Below are 15,507 nucleotides of genomic sequence, written 5' to 3'. Positions count from 1 at the left end.
TTTTTTTTTTTTTTTTTTTTTTAATTTTATAATAACTATATTATGCCAATGACCGCCAAAGACCTTGTGGTCTAGTGACACTCGGTTTACACTTCCACATAAAAGGGAGTGGGTTCGAGTTTAAGTGTCTCTTTATGTTTTAGTAGGTTGTAACGGAGTCAGTAGTACTCAAAAAAAAAATACTAAATTAACTACATGATATGTCATTAGTTAAATTTTAATTTTAATTAACTTATATTTACAAATTATGTTAAAATGAGAGGGGCCCGCACTTGGAAGGTGATCGTTGAGCCATAGTCTAATATGACACAGTTTTTTTTAATTAAATGAAGCGGTTGTGGTTATCATTAACCATTGTCATATCACATTACATATATATGTATATAAGTAAAAATGATATTTCAGTGTTGTAATAATGAACAAATTCAATGTATAAAATGAAACTAAATAACATAGTTTATACATATATGCATATTATCAAATAAACATATAGGTACTCAAAAAAATAAACATATAGTGAAATTAAAATGTTACTTTAATGTTGTTATAATAAATTTATTGTATGCATAAAATTAAACCGGATAGCATAGGCATGAAGTATTATTAAAATGATATTTCAGTATTACTATAATGAAACTAATATATGTGTAAAGGGAAACTAGGAAAAAAAAAAACACTAAATGCGCTTAGTTGGCGCGGCTAGTGTGTGTCTCACGCACCACCTTGCTTGATTTTATTTTTTATTTTTTCTAATTTGGTAGGGTTCGCCAAAACTTTAAAAAAGAAAAAAAAATTAACTCTTACAGCATACCCTCTATCTTCTCCCATAACCTCCAATTCTTATTGGCAAAATTATACCATGATCTTAACTTACATATGCTATGGGAGTGTTCTTGCTTCCAAAAGGTCTCCTGAAGAACATTGAAATCACAATGAACTCGTATTGGTGGAAAAGATGAGGTAGATCTAATGGAGGTATTAACTAGAAGGCTTAGAATCTGCTGTGAAAACCTAAGAGATGGGGAAGACTAGGATTCAGGAATATTCTTTCCAAAACAATGATTCAGGAATATTCATAATTTGAATTTAGCAATCCTAACTCCTAAGCAAACAATCCCGAAATTTGATGAGGAATCCTAATTATCTTGTGGCCAAAATATACCAGGCAAGATACTACCAGGTATGACTTTTCTTTAGGCTAAAACGGGTTCTAACCCATCTTTCATATGGAGAAGTCCAATGGCAACCTAGGATTATGTTAATTATATGTAATGTGGATCTTAGTCCAAATTATATATATACATACATACATATATATATATATATATAGTTATATATATTTGTGCATAAGGTTAACTAAAAGTACATTATAAGGCATATGGTTTGGCGAAGCATGTCTACATGGAAGATTCAAAGTGGATGGAGTGGGAGGAAGCGCCCCACTATGTGAGGAATGAGTTGGGGGAGGACATGGATGAACTTCATTGCAATAGAACAGGGTTGTTACTATAGGGTGTCGTGTTTAAGGCACGAGTATAACCTTACCTAGCATAAAAAAGGTACATAATATGTTAACTGTATGTATATAATTTGGACCAAAGTCTACAATGTTCATCATATCATCGACTATAGTACACAATATAACAATTATTGAGAGAGTGGATGCCGTGGAGCAGGGTTATTCAACAAAAAGGTTATGCATTCTATTCTTGCTACGACTAACTTGGTCGAGCAAATACATAATGTGTTTTAACTCTTTTGTGTGGGTTGCGTGTTATTACACAGGAGTTGAATTGTAAACATTTAAATTTTTTAGAAAGCGCACAACCACTACTCAAAGTAATGCTATGAGTAAAACGCTAAAACTATAAAGAGATAAACTAACCTAAATTGTCCTAATTGGCTCAAATAACAGCTGTCATATTGTTTTCAAAAAAACAGCTCTCATAGTAGGGTCATACTTGTGTGAGACCGTCTCACATATCCTTATTCATGAGACGGGGCGGGTCGAACCATCATGCAAATGTCATACTTATATGCTCAAATATAATACTAATCAGGAATACAATTTTTGTTACTTATTTCCATAATAAGTAATGTTGATAAGTGCCACCTACTTATATGGGAAAATATAATACTTTTGAAAAAAATGTAATATTTTTAAATTAAAATGTAAAAGTATTACATTTGAGCATATAAGTATGACATTTGTGCATATAAGTATTACATTTTCATATTGACCCGACCCCCCTCACGGTGGGACGGCCCCACACAAGTTTTTGCCCCCGAAGTCAAATTTAAACCATTATAAATATTAAATTAATTGTCTCACTAATTAATTTGACTCCAAAAAACGAGACATAGAGATTGGGAATGGGGGGTAGTCATTAAATGGAGGGGGGAGGGGGGAGGAAGAAGTAATTTTATTGATAAAGACAAGAAAAATTTTAATTTCTAAATCACATATTTTTTAATTAAAAGATGACTAGATTTGTGATTAGGAAAATTTAATGATTTGTCTAATCCCATCCATCTCAACTTCTCAACTTCACCTTCCCCAGCTGCTATCTACCATTATTTAACCATTTTCGCCACTGATCATATCATATCCCTCTCCCCTCTCCCCTGCCATGGAAACCCAGAAATCTTCAACCTCCCATATTGAAATCACAATCGAAGACCCTAATGCTCCTCCTCCTCCCCCTCCTCCGCCGCCGCCGCCGTCCTCCGCCAGCTTAGACGACGCGCCGACGCGGTGGCTATCCCCTATACTCGCCGGATTCCACGCCGGCTATTTCAGAATAAGCCTGTCCTTAGGCTGGCAAGCCATGCTATGGAAAACGCTATTCCCACCTCATCACGCCGCCTTCCATGTCCTCAATATCACGTTATGGTCCTTCAGCCTCATCGTCCTCATCATCCTCTCCGCCCTCTATCTCCTCCGCTGCTTGCTTTTCTTCAGTCTGGTTAAAAGCGAGTTCCTTCATCACATCGGCGTTAATTACCTCTTCGCCCCATGGATTTCTTGGCTCCTCCTCCTCCAATCCGCCCCTTTCCACTCACGTAAGATTTTCTTGTATAATATATTTTATAACTAGCTAGACTCACTAAATGACTATAAGTTGATAAGTTGCTGATTTATCAAACATTATGTTTGCTCGAAGTAAATAAAGGGTCAAGTCCAATACAGGTGATGATTGTGTATAAGAAAATAAAGTTTCACCTTAGCTGTAGCTCGGTAATTGACAAATTATTCTGTGGATCATAGTTCACACAGTATTGTGTGTACCATAGCAAAAAGTACAGTTTTAATATACTAAAAGTACATTACTTATATACTAAATGTACATTCAGTATTTAAATGATGTACTTTCGATGAATATAATGTACATTTTAATATATTAAAAGTACATTATTTGTATACTGAATGTATATTATTTGATAGTATGATCCACACAGCTGTATGAGCTATCGATCCACACAATAATGATTGGCTATAGTTTGGCCAAACTAATAATAAGAGCTTGTTTATAATAACTCGTATTAAAGTCACAGTTAGGCCGATTAAGACTGACAGATGTTAGGAGAGGAATGGTGACAGATTGATAGTATATAAGGAAATAAATTTACCCTTTTCATTGTTATGTTTGTACACTTTATAACATATAAAACAGATGGTACATATTGCTAAGAATAATCTCAAATACACCTTCTAAAATTCGTTCTAATCTCTAATATTATTTTCCACTATGATATTAAAGTTTTTTATTCAATTCATGTTAGATTATAGTCCCCGCGTCCTATGGTGGTTCTTCGCGGTCCCCGTGGTGGTCCTGGACGTAAAAATATACGGCCAGTGGTTCACCAAGGGGACAAGGATTCTAACCGCGGTGGCCAACCCGACGAGCCAGCTGACGGTGATCAGCAACCTGGTGGTGGCGCGTGCCGCCGCCAGGATCGGGTGGCAGGAAGTCTCCATTGGCTGCTTCTCCTTGGGCATGATCCACTACTTGGTCCTGTTCGTCACGCTCTACCAGAGGCTGCCGGGGAGTGACCGCCGGCTTCCGGCGATGCTCCGGCCGGTGTTCTTCTTGTTCTTCGCGGCGCCGAGCGAGGCCAGCTTGGCGTGGGATTCCATTTCTGGAATCTTCGATACTTGCTCCAAGATGCTGTTTTATCTCTCTCTCTTCCTCTTCACGGCGCTGGTAATGTTCGTTTTGTTACGTTGCATTACACAAAACAAAATTATTAATTAAACATGCATGAATATAACAGCTTTAGAATATAATAATTAACGTAGATATATAAGACAATAAAGTAGGTATGAAAGTGATATTTATTAGGATTTTTATGTGTTGGAACATAATAAACAACTCGAGAAGTACTTATCAGACAATATCAACGAATGGCAAATGAGCAAAATTAAATACTCCTTGAAATTGAAGTTTAGGGTGTCTTTAGAAAGATGAAAATTGACTTTTGACAAATGTTTTTTAAAAATTGACTAAAAAATATTTTTATTTTCGGTGTTTGGTTGCATTTCAGAAAATTATTTTATATATTTATTTTATTTTTCGAAAAATGAATAGAATTGTAAAATTAAAACAATGAACAACTACCTACACCTCCATTTAGGATATGATGAGGATCGATCTCTAAACATGGGCTATAAAATCCTTAGTTTTGTACATTTTAATTATGTTTAAACTATGTGACATTACATTAAAATTAAAATTAAATGCCGTGCAGAATATTTTAACGTGGGTTAGCAGGTTGTACTTTTTGCTTTAAAATTAGTTCTTTAAATATAAGGTGCAACTTATCAAAGCATAGAATACAATTCGTTAATGCACGTTAAAATGCCACAATAAATCACTTATTTTTCAAAAGAGTTTATTACCGAAATGGTCCCTCGACTATTCTGAAATTACCAATTTGGTCCTCGACAATTTTTCATACCCAATTAAGTCCCTCGACTTTGAAAATTTTAACCAATTTGGTCTTCCGTTTATTTTGCCGTTAAAATTGGGACCAAATTGGTAATTTTGCTATAGTAAAAAATGGTCCCTTGACTATAGCAAAATTACCAATTTGGTCCCTTGACTATAGCAAAATTACCAATTTAGTCCCAAATTTAACGGCAAAATAAACGGAGGATCAAATTGGTTAAAATTTTCAAAGTCAGGGGACTTAATTGGGCTCGAAAATTTGTCGAGGACCAAATTGGTAATTTCACAATAGTCGAGGGACCATTTCGGTAATAATCTCTATTTCAAAATCATATCTATTGACAACCAAATATGAAAACAGATCTGCAGGCCAAACTTATTCAAGAAATCATTCAAGAAATCGATGAGAAGGTTCAACGTTGCATTGTGGGCTTATTCATACACCATCACCTTGCTCGCCTTAGCGGCAAGTAAGTATGCAAAGGTGGTCACCGGAGCGGTGCCTCGTGCCCTAATGTTCATCCTTGCCGGCCTCTCTATCTTGGTCTTCCTCTCTATATTGTTCATCACCACTTTTGTCGTCATCAAACACGCTTCGAACCGTCATTTTCACAAATCCTCCAAAAAAATCTTTGGATGATCAACTTACAACACGCACATCATCAATATACATATAATAAATCATTCCCGATATTGCGAGTATACAACTTTACTAAACATACAACAGGATAAAAGCATTCTATTACACATTATATGAGTATTAAATAGATTCACGACGTTTTTAATTGATATAGAGAAATATATAATTAATAAAAGGTGATAGAGATATTGGAATATCAAGTCCGAAAAGACTTAGGGCCAGAGTCAGGACCATAGGTCACGAGAGCTTGGCTAGTGAATCTGTTACACGTTGTTTTCTTAGTATGGTTTAGCTTTATGTTGATTGCAAACTATTACATTGAAAAATATTTACTCAATACACAATTTTTGGATGGGTAGAAAGGGAAAAAAATAAAAGAAGAGGAAAAGAGAGGGAGAGACAAGAAGAGGAAGAAGATGATAAAAATAAAGAAAAAAATTGGGTGTATTTGATTCATAGGTTTTTTTTTTTTTTTGAAAACCAAACCACCAAAACATTTATAAATTGCAAGAGTCATTCCATAGAGCGTGAATAATAAACGAAGGGCCGGTATCAAACCAAAACTGACTACCTTCCGAAAGAGCAACATTTCTAGCTAATAAGTGAGCCACAGTATTAGCCGAACGCCTTACAAAACAAAGTCTAATATTCTCAAAAAAATCTAACAAGACAGTAATATCACGCAATAATAAACCGTAAGGAGAGGTATTATGAGTATAAAGTTGAGAAACAAGCTGCTAAGCATCGGTCTCCACAATAACATTGTCGTGGCCACGGCTCTTCAACCAACTTAAAGCCTCCCTGACAGCTAGAGCTTCAGCCTCTCGTGGCAAAACCGCACCCCGCTTTCCCACTGCTCCAGCCGCTACCACAACACCCATGTAATTACGGAGAACCCACCCCATACCAAGCAAATTTCCTTCCTTACGAACCGCTGCATCCACATTGAGTTTCAAAAAACGATTAGGAGGTGCTACCCAAACGTCAACCCCCTCCCCCTCACCCTCACCCAACCCAGAAGTTCCCCCCGTATTGGTTTCCTTGCTTTCCTCCACTCACGTAAAAAACCCAAGGAAACATGAACTACCTCCCTCGGACTTATGGATTTATTACTCCAAACTTTCTGATTTCTAGCCTCCCAAATGCCCCACAACAACATAATTAGATGACATATTTCTCCCCTAGAAAGGTTTCGAAAACAGCCATCTGCCCAATCCCAAAAACCATCCTCATCCCCAACATCCCACTGCCAACCGTAGGTTTCCCACACCCTCACAGTGTATTCACAGAACAGAAATAAATGGGCAACAGATTCAGTTTCAAGACCACAGAAAGCACATAAAGTACCACAATTTACTCGTTTCATAGAAAGAGCCAGTTTTGTTGGTAACGAGTTAGAACACAGACTCTAGAAAAAGCACTTAATCTTGGGGGGAATATGCAAGTTCCACATTATAGTCCAATTGCCCCCACTCACCCCCTCCCTCTCCCCAACTAGCAAACGATACGCACTTTTAACAGAGTAATGACCATCACCTTCCCCTTCCCAATACATAATATCAGCCCCTTTTGAAAAAGAAATGAGAACTTTCAGAATTAAACCCCTATCTCTCTCAAGAAACAAATCATTTAAAATCTCCACATCCCACCCATCAAAAGCAGCATTCATAAGACAATTTACAGTAGCATTGGCTAAATGATCATAAAGGGGAGTACTAATACAAGGGTTATCGCGAGAAGGCAGCCAAGGATCACCCCAAACCTTTATACCACAACCCGTACCCACACGCCATCTAACCCCTAGCCGAACCTCAGCCCAAGCTTCCCAAATACTCCTCCAAACATAAGATGGTTCTCTCCCTAACTGAGCAGTATAAAACCCCCCATCCGGGTAATATCTAGCACGAAACACCCTAGCTACCAACGACTCAGGTCTAGTAAGAAACCTCCACCCCTGCTTACCTAACAATGCCACATTTATCTCCCGCATCCTCCGAAAACCCAAACCTCCTAACTTCTTAGGGAAACATAAATCCTCCCACCTCTTCCATCGTATACCCCTCCTACCCTCTCTTCTTTCACATCCCCACCAAAAGGAATTACAAAGTCTTTCTAGCTCAACACAAAGACCTTTTGGTAACAAGAAAACCTGCATAGCGTAATTAGGGATAGACTGAAGGACTGTTTTCAGCATGATTTCACGGCCTGCCCGAGACATATACCTATTAGTCCATGACTGAATCCTAGACTGAATACGAGTCTTAATCCAGCCCAAGACACTTTTTTTCTGCCTACCAACCAGACCCGGAAGCCCCAAATATTGACCTCCTAAACAGGTACTACGCACTCCCAACTCATCACACACTATATCTCTCTCCTGCCAAGTCACATTCCTCCCAAAGCTCACCTCTGATTTCCCAAAATTAACCACCTGACCAGAGGCATGACCAAACACCCTCAAAAGCTCCCTAACAACCCCAGCCTCAAGATAATTGGCTTTAAAAAACACTAGGAGATCGTCAACAAAACACAGATGACTAATAGAAGGAGCCCCCTAGCAATAGTAATCCCATGAAGAGTACCTATCTCCTCCCTCTCCCTCAACATACTACTAAACCCCTCCATTACCAACAGAAACAAATACGGAGAAAGAGGATCCCCCTGGCGGAGACCCCTGGTAGGAACAATAGGACCCCATTCCTCCCCTTCATAAAGAACATGGTAACGAACAGTACAAACACATTCCAGAGTCAAGGAAATCCAAGAGGGATCAAAACCCATTCGAAACATAACTTGCCTAAGAAACTCCCACTCTACCCGATCGTAAGCTTTACTCATATCAATCTTTAAAGCCCCATACTTCTCCCCCCTCTCCCTCCTTTGCCCATTTAGGAAATGAGTGACCTCATAAGCCAACAAGACATTATCGACAATGGACCTTCCCGGTACAAAGGCACTTTGAGCTTCTCCAATGAGACCGCCCAAAATTCCTTTCAAACGGTTAGCCAAAACCTTAGCCACAATCCTATATAAAACATTACACAGGGCTATAGGACGTAAATCATTTACAGTCTCCGGGTGTCTTTTCTTTGGAATGAGAATAATATGGGTGTGATTTATTCCCTCAGGCAACTTCCCCGTCCGAACCACTCTCCTAACACTCCCCACTACCTCCCCACCAACAATATCCCAATATGCTTGATAGAACCCCGAATTAAACCCATCAGGACCTGGAGACTTGTCAGGAAACATTGAGAAAAGGGCAGCCCTTACCTCCTCCTCCCTCACCTCACCGATTAATGCCGCATTCTGCTCATTAGAAACTCTACCCGTAATAGAAACCAAAACAGACTCACACCCACCGTACCCTGACTGGAACAGATTTTCAAAATAATGCAAGATAGTTCTCCCCACATCCCTTCTACCCGAAACCCACTCCCCAGCACTATTTCGGATACGCTTAAAAGCATTTTTATAACACCGGGATTTAACATGATTATGAAAAAAACGAGAGTTCATATCACCCTCTTTGAGCCAGAACTGCTTAGCCCTTTGCCTCCACTACCCACTCTCCCCTTCCACCAATGCCATATAGTCCCTATGAACATCTTCAAACTCCCTCTGACCCATCTCATCTCGCCTTCCTCTCAAAACCTCCATACGAGGCCTACACAATGAATAATAATGAAAGTTATACACATTATTTGATTGACAACTTTTTAAAATAAAGGTATAATATTTTTTTTGAAAGCTAACACCAAAGTAACTGCATTAAATCAAGAAGTGGCGAACAAACATTGGGTCATTGCCATTTGCTTAACTATCCGATCCACATACTTTTTCAAATTCAAATTCCAAAAATAATTAGAAAGATTCTTTCCGTCTATAAATCCTATTTTTCAACCATGATATTTAACTATCCGATCCACATACTTTTTCAAATTCAGATTCCAAAAATAATTAGAAAGATTCTTTCCGTCCATAAATCTTATTTTTCAACCATGATATATAGGTAAATAAGTGAAGGACAAATATTACTTCTTTTTTTTTTTAAATTTGGAAACAAGGACAAATATTACTTTGATCATTTCATTTGATTGCACAGTGGAAAAATCAAAGTTGTTGTTCCTTTGGTGTTCTCAGCTCCTGACCAAATCCCATCTTATTATTCCATAGGAAAACAGTTCCCTATTGATAGATCAGAGAACCAATTAACGTAGTACCTAACAACCTAAGACGATATCCCTTAACACATTGGTCACTTACATTCAACCTCTTTAATTTCGTGAGAATCTCACCACCAGATACGCTATGACTACTCCTAGCTCAGCTCGAATTTGGATTGGAAAATATATATTTTAATTTATATAACTTTTTTTATTTTTTGGTCGTGTAAAGCTTGTATGGTACAATATAATGTTCTTACAATTGCAAACCAAACAATTATGCTGTGTCGGAACGAAAGTTTATGGCAATGTGATGAATTTCGACTTCGACTTGGACCTGGGAGACAAATTTGTGAAATTTTAAAATTGTCAACAAAAATATGAAAAATTACACTCTTATTATTGTGTTTTGACTAGTCAAAATAGTAAAATAGTTTTCATTATTCATTTTGTCTGTCTTACTTTCGATTAGTTAAAAAGGTAACTACAATCAGGTTTTTTTCTCAAATTTGTGTGGTGGTATTTAAATTAATTAAATGGTCTTTTTTATTAATAGACTAGTATTTTTGGAATATAATGAACTATCTCAGTGAATTTGCGTATCTAACATTAGTACTCTCATTGAGAGCATGCGCATGCATAGTAGGAAAAAAATTATCCAGTATATATTAAGAAAAGATCTGGATTGGAATTGAAGCTCCCCAGAGTGAGAATTGTTTGCTCGTCCAGCACTATTGTAGTTAGCAATTGTTTAAACACATGCTCACACAAAAATAATATGACCAAAAGTGAATATTCTGATAAAAAAAATATTAAAGTGGACTGTCACCTATATTACAAATAATTGTATCCATAAATAAAAAGGGTAAAATAAAACAAAAGGAAATGTGAGCAATAGAGAAACTTGTGAAACCCAAGCTATCAAAGCATCAAATGTACAGAACAAAATACTATGTGAACTGAACTGAAGCATCATCTGATAGACAAGACATCATATTCATTGGCAGAGGGCAAAAGGACTGAAAACCTAGTTGAGAATGGGCGGGCTCGGCCCAGCCCGACAACCCGAATAAATAATGGTCTTCTTTTGCCGGCGATGGTGATTGATAACTGAGGAGTTAGAGTGTTAGAAGAGACTGATTCTTTCAACTTTATTCAACTTCTGCATCACCTTTCACGCATTTGGTAACACTTTCCATTTATGGTAACCCACTTGTCCTAAGCACATACCCCCTCCATTATTATTTCTCTTCTAGGTTTAATGCAATATGTAACTCAAATCTTTATGAACAATGCTTTTTATAATTTTATTTTTTACACGACCAGTCCGGCACAGCTCAACTAATCAATGACAGACAAGGCCCCTCACGCCCCGAATTATAGTAACTCAACTGAACACAGAGGCCAGCTAGACCTTTGCTCACTGCGCACAAGAAGCCCCTTTCACTTTGAGAGGTTGCTCGCACGTTACTACTGGTGAGACTCCATTCCTTGTCTCTTCTCCAAAATTTCACCCTTGTGAGCCTGTGACCAGTTGAGCTGCCCATGGTGACATACATTTATCTTTATAGGAGCACGTACGACGAATCGAGCAAAGTCAAGTTGCATAAAAACCCTAATCCCACATTCTAGTTAAGCAAAAAAGAACAAGGCAAATTAAGAAAACAAAACCTATGCGTGGAATCCTAAACAACACCAAATTAAAACATATAGTAAAATGATGATCTGTCTACGTCTCCATCCATCGCATTAAAGCTTCCCTACACGCTTAACAAAAACCTACCACCATCTCCATTAGAGAGAGAGAGATAGAAAGAGAGAGAAAGGGAGAGATAGATAGAGCAGTGAAGATCGAATAATGGCTCGAGGGAAGATCCAGATCAAGAGAATCGAAAACCAAACAAACAGGCAAGTGACCTACTCCAAGAGAAGAAATGGGCTGTTCAAGAAAGCTCATGAGCTCACTGTCCTCTGCGACGCCAAGGTTTCCATCATCATGATCTCCACTTCTGGCAAGCTCCATGAATACATCAGCCCCTCTACCTCGTACCCTCTCTCTCTCTCTTCACACTTTTGTTGTTTCTAGTTACATATATATAGATTCATCATCTTTCTGTTCATGTGTAGAACAAAGCAGCTGTTCGATCAGTACCAGAAGACTGTCGGGGCCGATCTATGGAACCACCACTTTGAGGTTTTCCTTCTCTTCAATTTATTACCATATAACTAAGAAAATTCTAGATCGACTATACTCGTTTACTTCATATCTTTGTTTTATTTTCCTGAAACAAAAAAAAAATGTTAGAAATATCGTTACAGTGAATTGAAGTGTGGATCTACTGCTCATCGTCTCTTTCTCCATTTCTTCAATTTTTTAGAATTAATTAAACGGGTTTTTCAAATTCTAGAAAATCAAAACGGTTTTAGTAAACAAATTTGAATTCAGTTTTTTATTTCTCTAATTTTTAAATTTTTCTAGAAAAATGACTCATTTCGTCGCACATGATTGATGCCCTAATAATTCTTATTTCTTATATTATATAGTTTTTTTTTGAGTTTTCGGTGTAAATTGTAAAGGTGTAGATCCACAACTTAGATGTATCTATTCTTTTTTTTTTTTTTTTGGTAATAAAAATATGAGATATATACTTTTTTTTTTGTTTTTTCTTTTTGCAAAAATTGTACTGTGCAGAAAATGCAAGATCAGCTGAAGAAACTGAGAGATGTTAACAGGGCTCTACGAAGGGAGATCAGGTTTACTAGCTAGGGTTTCCTTTTGCTTATTTATTGTTATCTTTTTTCCTTTTTTTTTCATTTATGACAGGAAATATATATTATTTTAAATTAAAAGATTTAATGCTTTTTTAATGGCTAATATGATTGACAGACAGAGAATGGGTGAGGGTCTTAACGATCTGAGCTTTGAACAACTGACAGAGCTCATAGAAGACGTGGACAATTCTATCAAGCTTATTCGCGAAAGAAAGGTTAAGCTGATTATAATATATCTGTGCAAATAATATAGGGTTATACACATTTTTTTTTGGCTAATTAAACAATAATTATGATTTTCTTTAAAAGAATCCCTTTTTGTGTTGTCTATTAGCCGGCCTTATTGATCTAAGTCGATCAACTATGTATATATGGATAACTTAGGTTGCTATCTTCTTTTAATCCTTTGCCAACTAATATCATTAAGTGGACTTTACCCAGAACTCACATTCGAGTAGCGACTAAAATATATAACAAATGCTATACAAAGGAGTCTCTTAGCTTCTACTTAATATATCATACTTTCTAGGGAAAACGACGCTTTTGGTCCCTGAATTGTTTTACTTTTGTAAATTTAGTCCCTGTCTATTGATTTGAACAAACTTAATCCTTCAATTGTCCATAGTATGTCACATTTAGTCCCTGAATTTATATAATTACAAATTCTATTAATAAGCCTATTTTCATGAGGTTATATTTGTCAATTAAGTTAAAGTTTCATTTTCTTCTCTTAATGCCGTCTTCGTCAAATCGTAAAAATGGTGGATAAGTATTCTAAACAGAGGTGGTTATGTCGTCAGTCTCATGAAATTTGAAACTGTAGAAGTTGATAGCATGAGAAGTATGAATTCATTTACATAACCTATGCAAATTGAAAGGGATAACAAAATGGAATATGGAAAGGAGAAATGAACTACGTACCTAACAGTATGCTAAATCTGTGAAATTCAACCCCCCCCCCCCCAAAAAAAAAAAAGACATGAACGCCGTAACAACAGCAAATGAAAAATTCAAATTTAATGAAGGATCCGTCTTGTATTTGTAGTTACAACAATATCTATAATAATGAAGGATCATCGAAAGTGATATATATGCTTCCTTTATTTGTGTTTTCAAATTTGATGTACATAAATGTTGTGAGGAATTTAGGCAATGAAGATTGAAGGAAGCTTTAATAGTGGATAGTAATTGACAAATATAACCTCATGAAAATAGGTTTATTAATAGAATTTGTAATTATATAAATTCAGGGACTAAATTTGACATACTATGGACAATTGAAGGGTTAAGTTTGTTCAAATCAATAGACAGGGATCAAATTTACAAAAGTAAAACAATTCAGGGGCCAAAAGTGTCGTTTTCCCTACTTTCTACTCTTATGCTTCTAACAAAGAGATATATTAGATGTTTCGTATGTTATACTAAAAAGGCATGTCCATATATACATATAGAGTGCATGTGAATAATTTGATGATGGTTTCTTACTAATTTGTATGATAATCGATTTTCTTCATGAGTTTGTTTGTGGTCTTTTGATCTAAACTATTTTTTTGTTTTTTTTTTTTAATATAAATGAAACAGTATAAGGTGATTGGCAATCAGATTGAGACTCACAAGAAGAAGGTATGACCATAAGTGCTACATACATATATACATATAATCACGGTTAAAATACAAAATGAGAAAAAATATGGTGACATTTATGCAATTACGATTATGCATTTGAAAACATTGATAACGCCTACGCGAATAACTAATAGTGCACACATGTGAGTGCAAGTGTTTCCAAATGCACCGTTGTAATAAAGAAATGCCACCTTATTTTTTTAATTATTTAATTTTCAGCCCTTTATCATTCTAGATGAACGGATGAAATTAGTTCTCATGGGTTACTAATTCTCACCTAACCATATATACATATTGAATTTCTCATTACAATTAACTTCTTTTTTTTTTTTTTTGTGCAAAATATGAAACTGCAATTGTGCTGATCAATGTCATGGATGTATTGTTGTAGGTGAGGAATGTGGAAGAAATCCACAGAAATCTGCTACTGGAATGTGTGAGTCACTGTTTAATTTCTACAGCACTAAATTTCAGTGTGATAAGAACACTAAAGTTCAAACAAACATGCTCTTAAGACTTTAACTATGAATTAGTTTCCTAGGATTTATTTAGAGTACATACTAATTGATCTCATAAGTGGAGCACAAATGTTGTTTTAAGGGTAAAATAGACTTTTGATCTCTCAATTTGAACAAATTTAGTTTCTAGTTATTTAGTTAAGGTGTTGTTAATTCAGTATTTCGTCGTATAGTATTACCAAATCTCAGCTCGTAAGTACATAGGTGCCCAAATTTGTTCTTGATATATATAAACTTGACTACTGAGTTTGAGGTAGTTCATGACACTTTGGACAATTGAGTGACTAAACTTATTCAAATTGAGAGACGAGAACCAAATTCCATGAGGGCTAATAATTGAAAGATAATGTTTTGGCAATTGGCAGGAGGCAAGGCAGGAAGATCCATATGGCTTGGTTGATCACGAAGGTGATTACAATTCTGTTCTTGGATTTCCAAATGGAGGCCCCCGCATACTCGCGTTGCGCTTGCAACCAGACCACCATCACCACCACCATCATCACGGCCATCTTCATAGTGGTGGAGGGTCTGATCTCACTACGTTTACTTTACTCGAGTAGTACTCATGATTTGGTCATCTTCGATTTAACATTTTATATGTTAAGCACCAAAGATTTAAAATGAACTTGTATTAGTAATCTCTCGAGTGTCATCAAATAAGACTTGGTTTGGGTATGTAAAATCGGATTGATGTGGGTCCGGTATTATTGTATAAACCAAAACAAAACTACTTTTAACTACTTTGACATGTTGAAATGAATGCCTGCTTAACTTTAAACATTTGGGCACGTTCAGTTCATTATACAATTTGTTACTTATTTGTTGTTTATATAAGC

At 36.3% G+C, this 15,507-nt stretch overlaps 2 protein-coding genes across 2 annotated transcripts; both read left to right on the top strand.

Annotated features, from left to right (window-relative positions):
- Positions 1-2,630: 2,630 nt before the first annotated feature.
- On the top strand, positions 2,631-5,589 carry LOC116027571 (S-type anion channel SLAH4-like). Its single transcript, XM_031269272.1, has 3 exons — positions 2,631-3,063; positions 3,784-4,205; positions 5,311-5,589. The coding sequence occupies exons 1-3, from the start codon at positions 2,631-2,633 to the stop codon at positions 5,587-5,589; spliced, it is 1,134 nt and encodes a 377-aa protein (XP_031125132.1).
- Positions 5,590-11,507: 5,918 nt separating this feature from the next.
- LOC116027763 (floral homeotic protein PMADS 1-like) lies at positions 11,508-15,451 on the top strand. The gene is made up of 7 exons (XM_031269508.1): positions 11,508-11,801; positions 11,883-11,949; positions 12,448-12,509; positions 12,643-12,742; positions 14,109-14,150; positions 14,545-14,589; positions 15,037-15,451. The coding sequence occupies exons 1-7, from the start codon at positions 11,614-11,616 to the stop codon at positions 15,229-15,231; spliced, it is 699 nt and encodes a 232-aa protein (XP_031125368.1). The 5' UTR covers positions 11,508-11,613; the 3' UTR covers positions 15,232-15,451.
- The last annotated feature ends 56 nt before the right edge of the window (positions 15,452-15,507 follow it).

The sequence above is a fragment of the Ipomoea triloba genome, chromosome 8 (genome assembly GCF_003576645.1).
Source record: "Ipomoea triloba cultivar NCNSP0323 chromosome 8, ASM357664v1".
NCBI lineage: Eukaryota > Viridiplantae > Streptophyta > Magnoliopsida > Solanales > Convolvulaceae > Ipomoea > Ipomoea triloba.
The sequence above is the reverse complement of the archived record's forward strand: the minus strand, read 5'-3'. Positions and strand labels throughout refer to the sequence as shown.

Bases quoted from the DNA above. Each gene is read 5' to 3' on its own strand.
- LOC116027763 (XM_031269508.1), top strand. From the start codon at position 11,614: ATGGCTCGAGGGAAGATCCAGATCAAGAGAATCGAAAACCAAACAAAC. The intron at 11,802-11,882 runs GTACCCTCTCTC...GTTCATGTGTAG, and splicing joins TACATCAGCCCCTCTACCTC to AACAAAGCAGCTGTTCGATC. The intron at 14,151-14,544 runs GTATGACCATAA...GTATTGTTGTAG, and splicing joins TTGAGACTCACAAGAAGAAG to GTGAGGAATGTGGAAGAAAT.
- LOC116027571 (XM_031269272.1), top strand. From the start codon at position 2,631: ATGGAAACCCAGAAATCTTCAACCTCCCATATTGAAATCACAATCGAA. The intron at 3,064-3,783 runs GTAAGATTTTCT...AATTCATGTTAG, and splicing joins ATCCGCCCCTTTCCACTCAC to ATTATAGTCCCCGCGTCCTA. The intron at 4,206-5,310 runs GTAATGTTCGTT...ATATGAAAACAG, and splicing joins TCTTCCTCTTCACGGCGCTG to ATCTGCAGGCCAAACTTATT.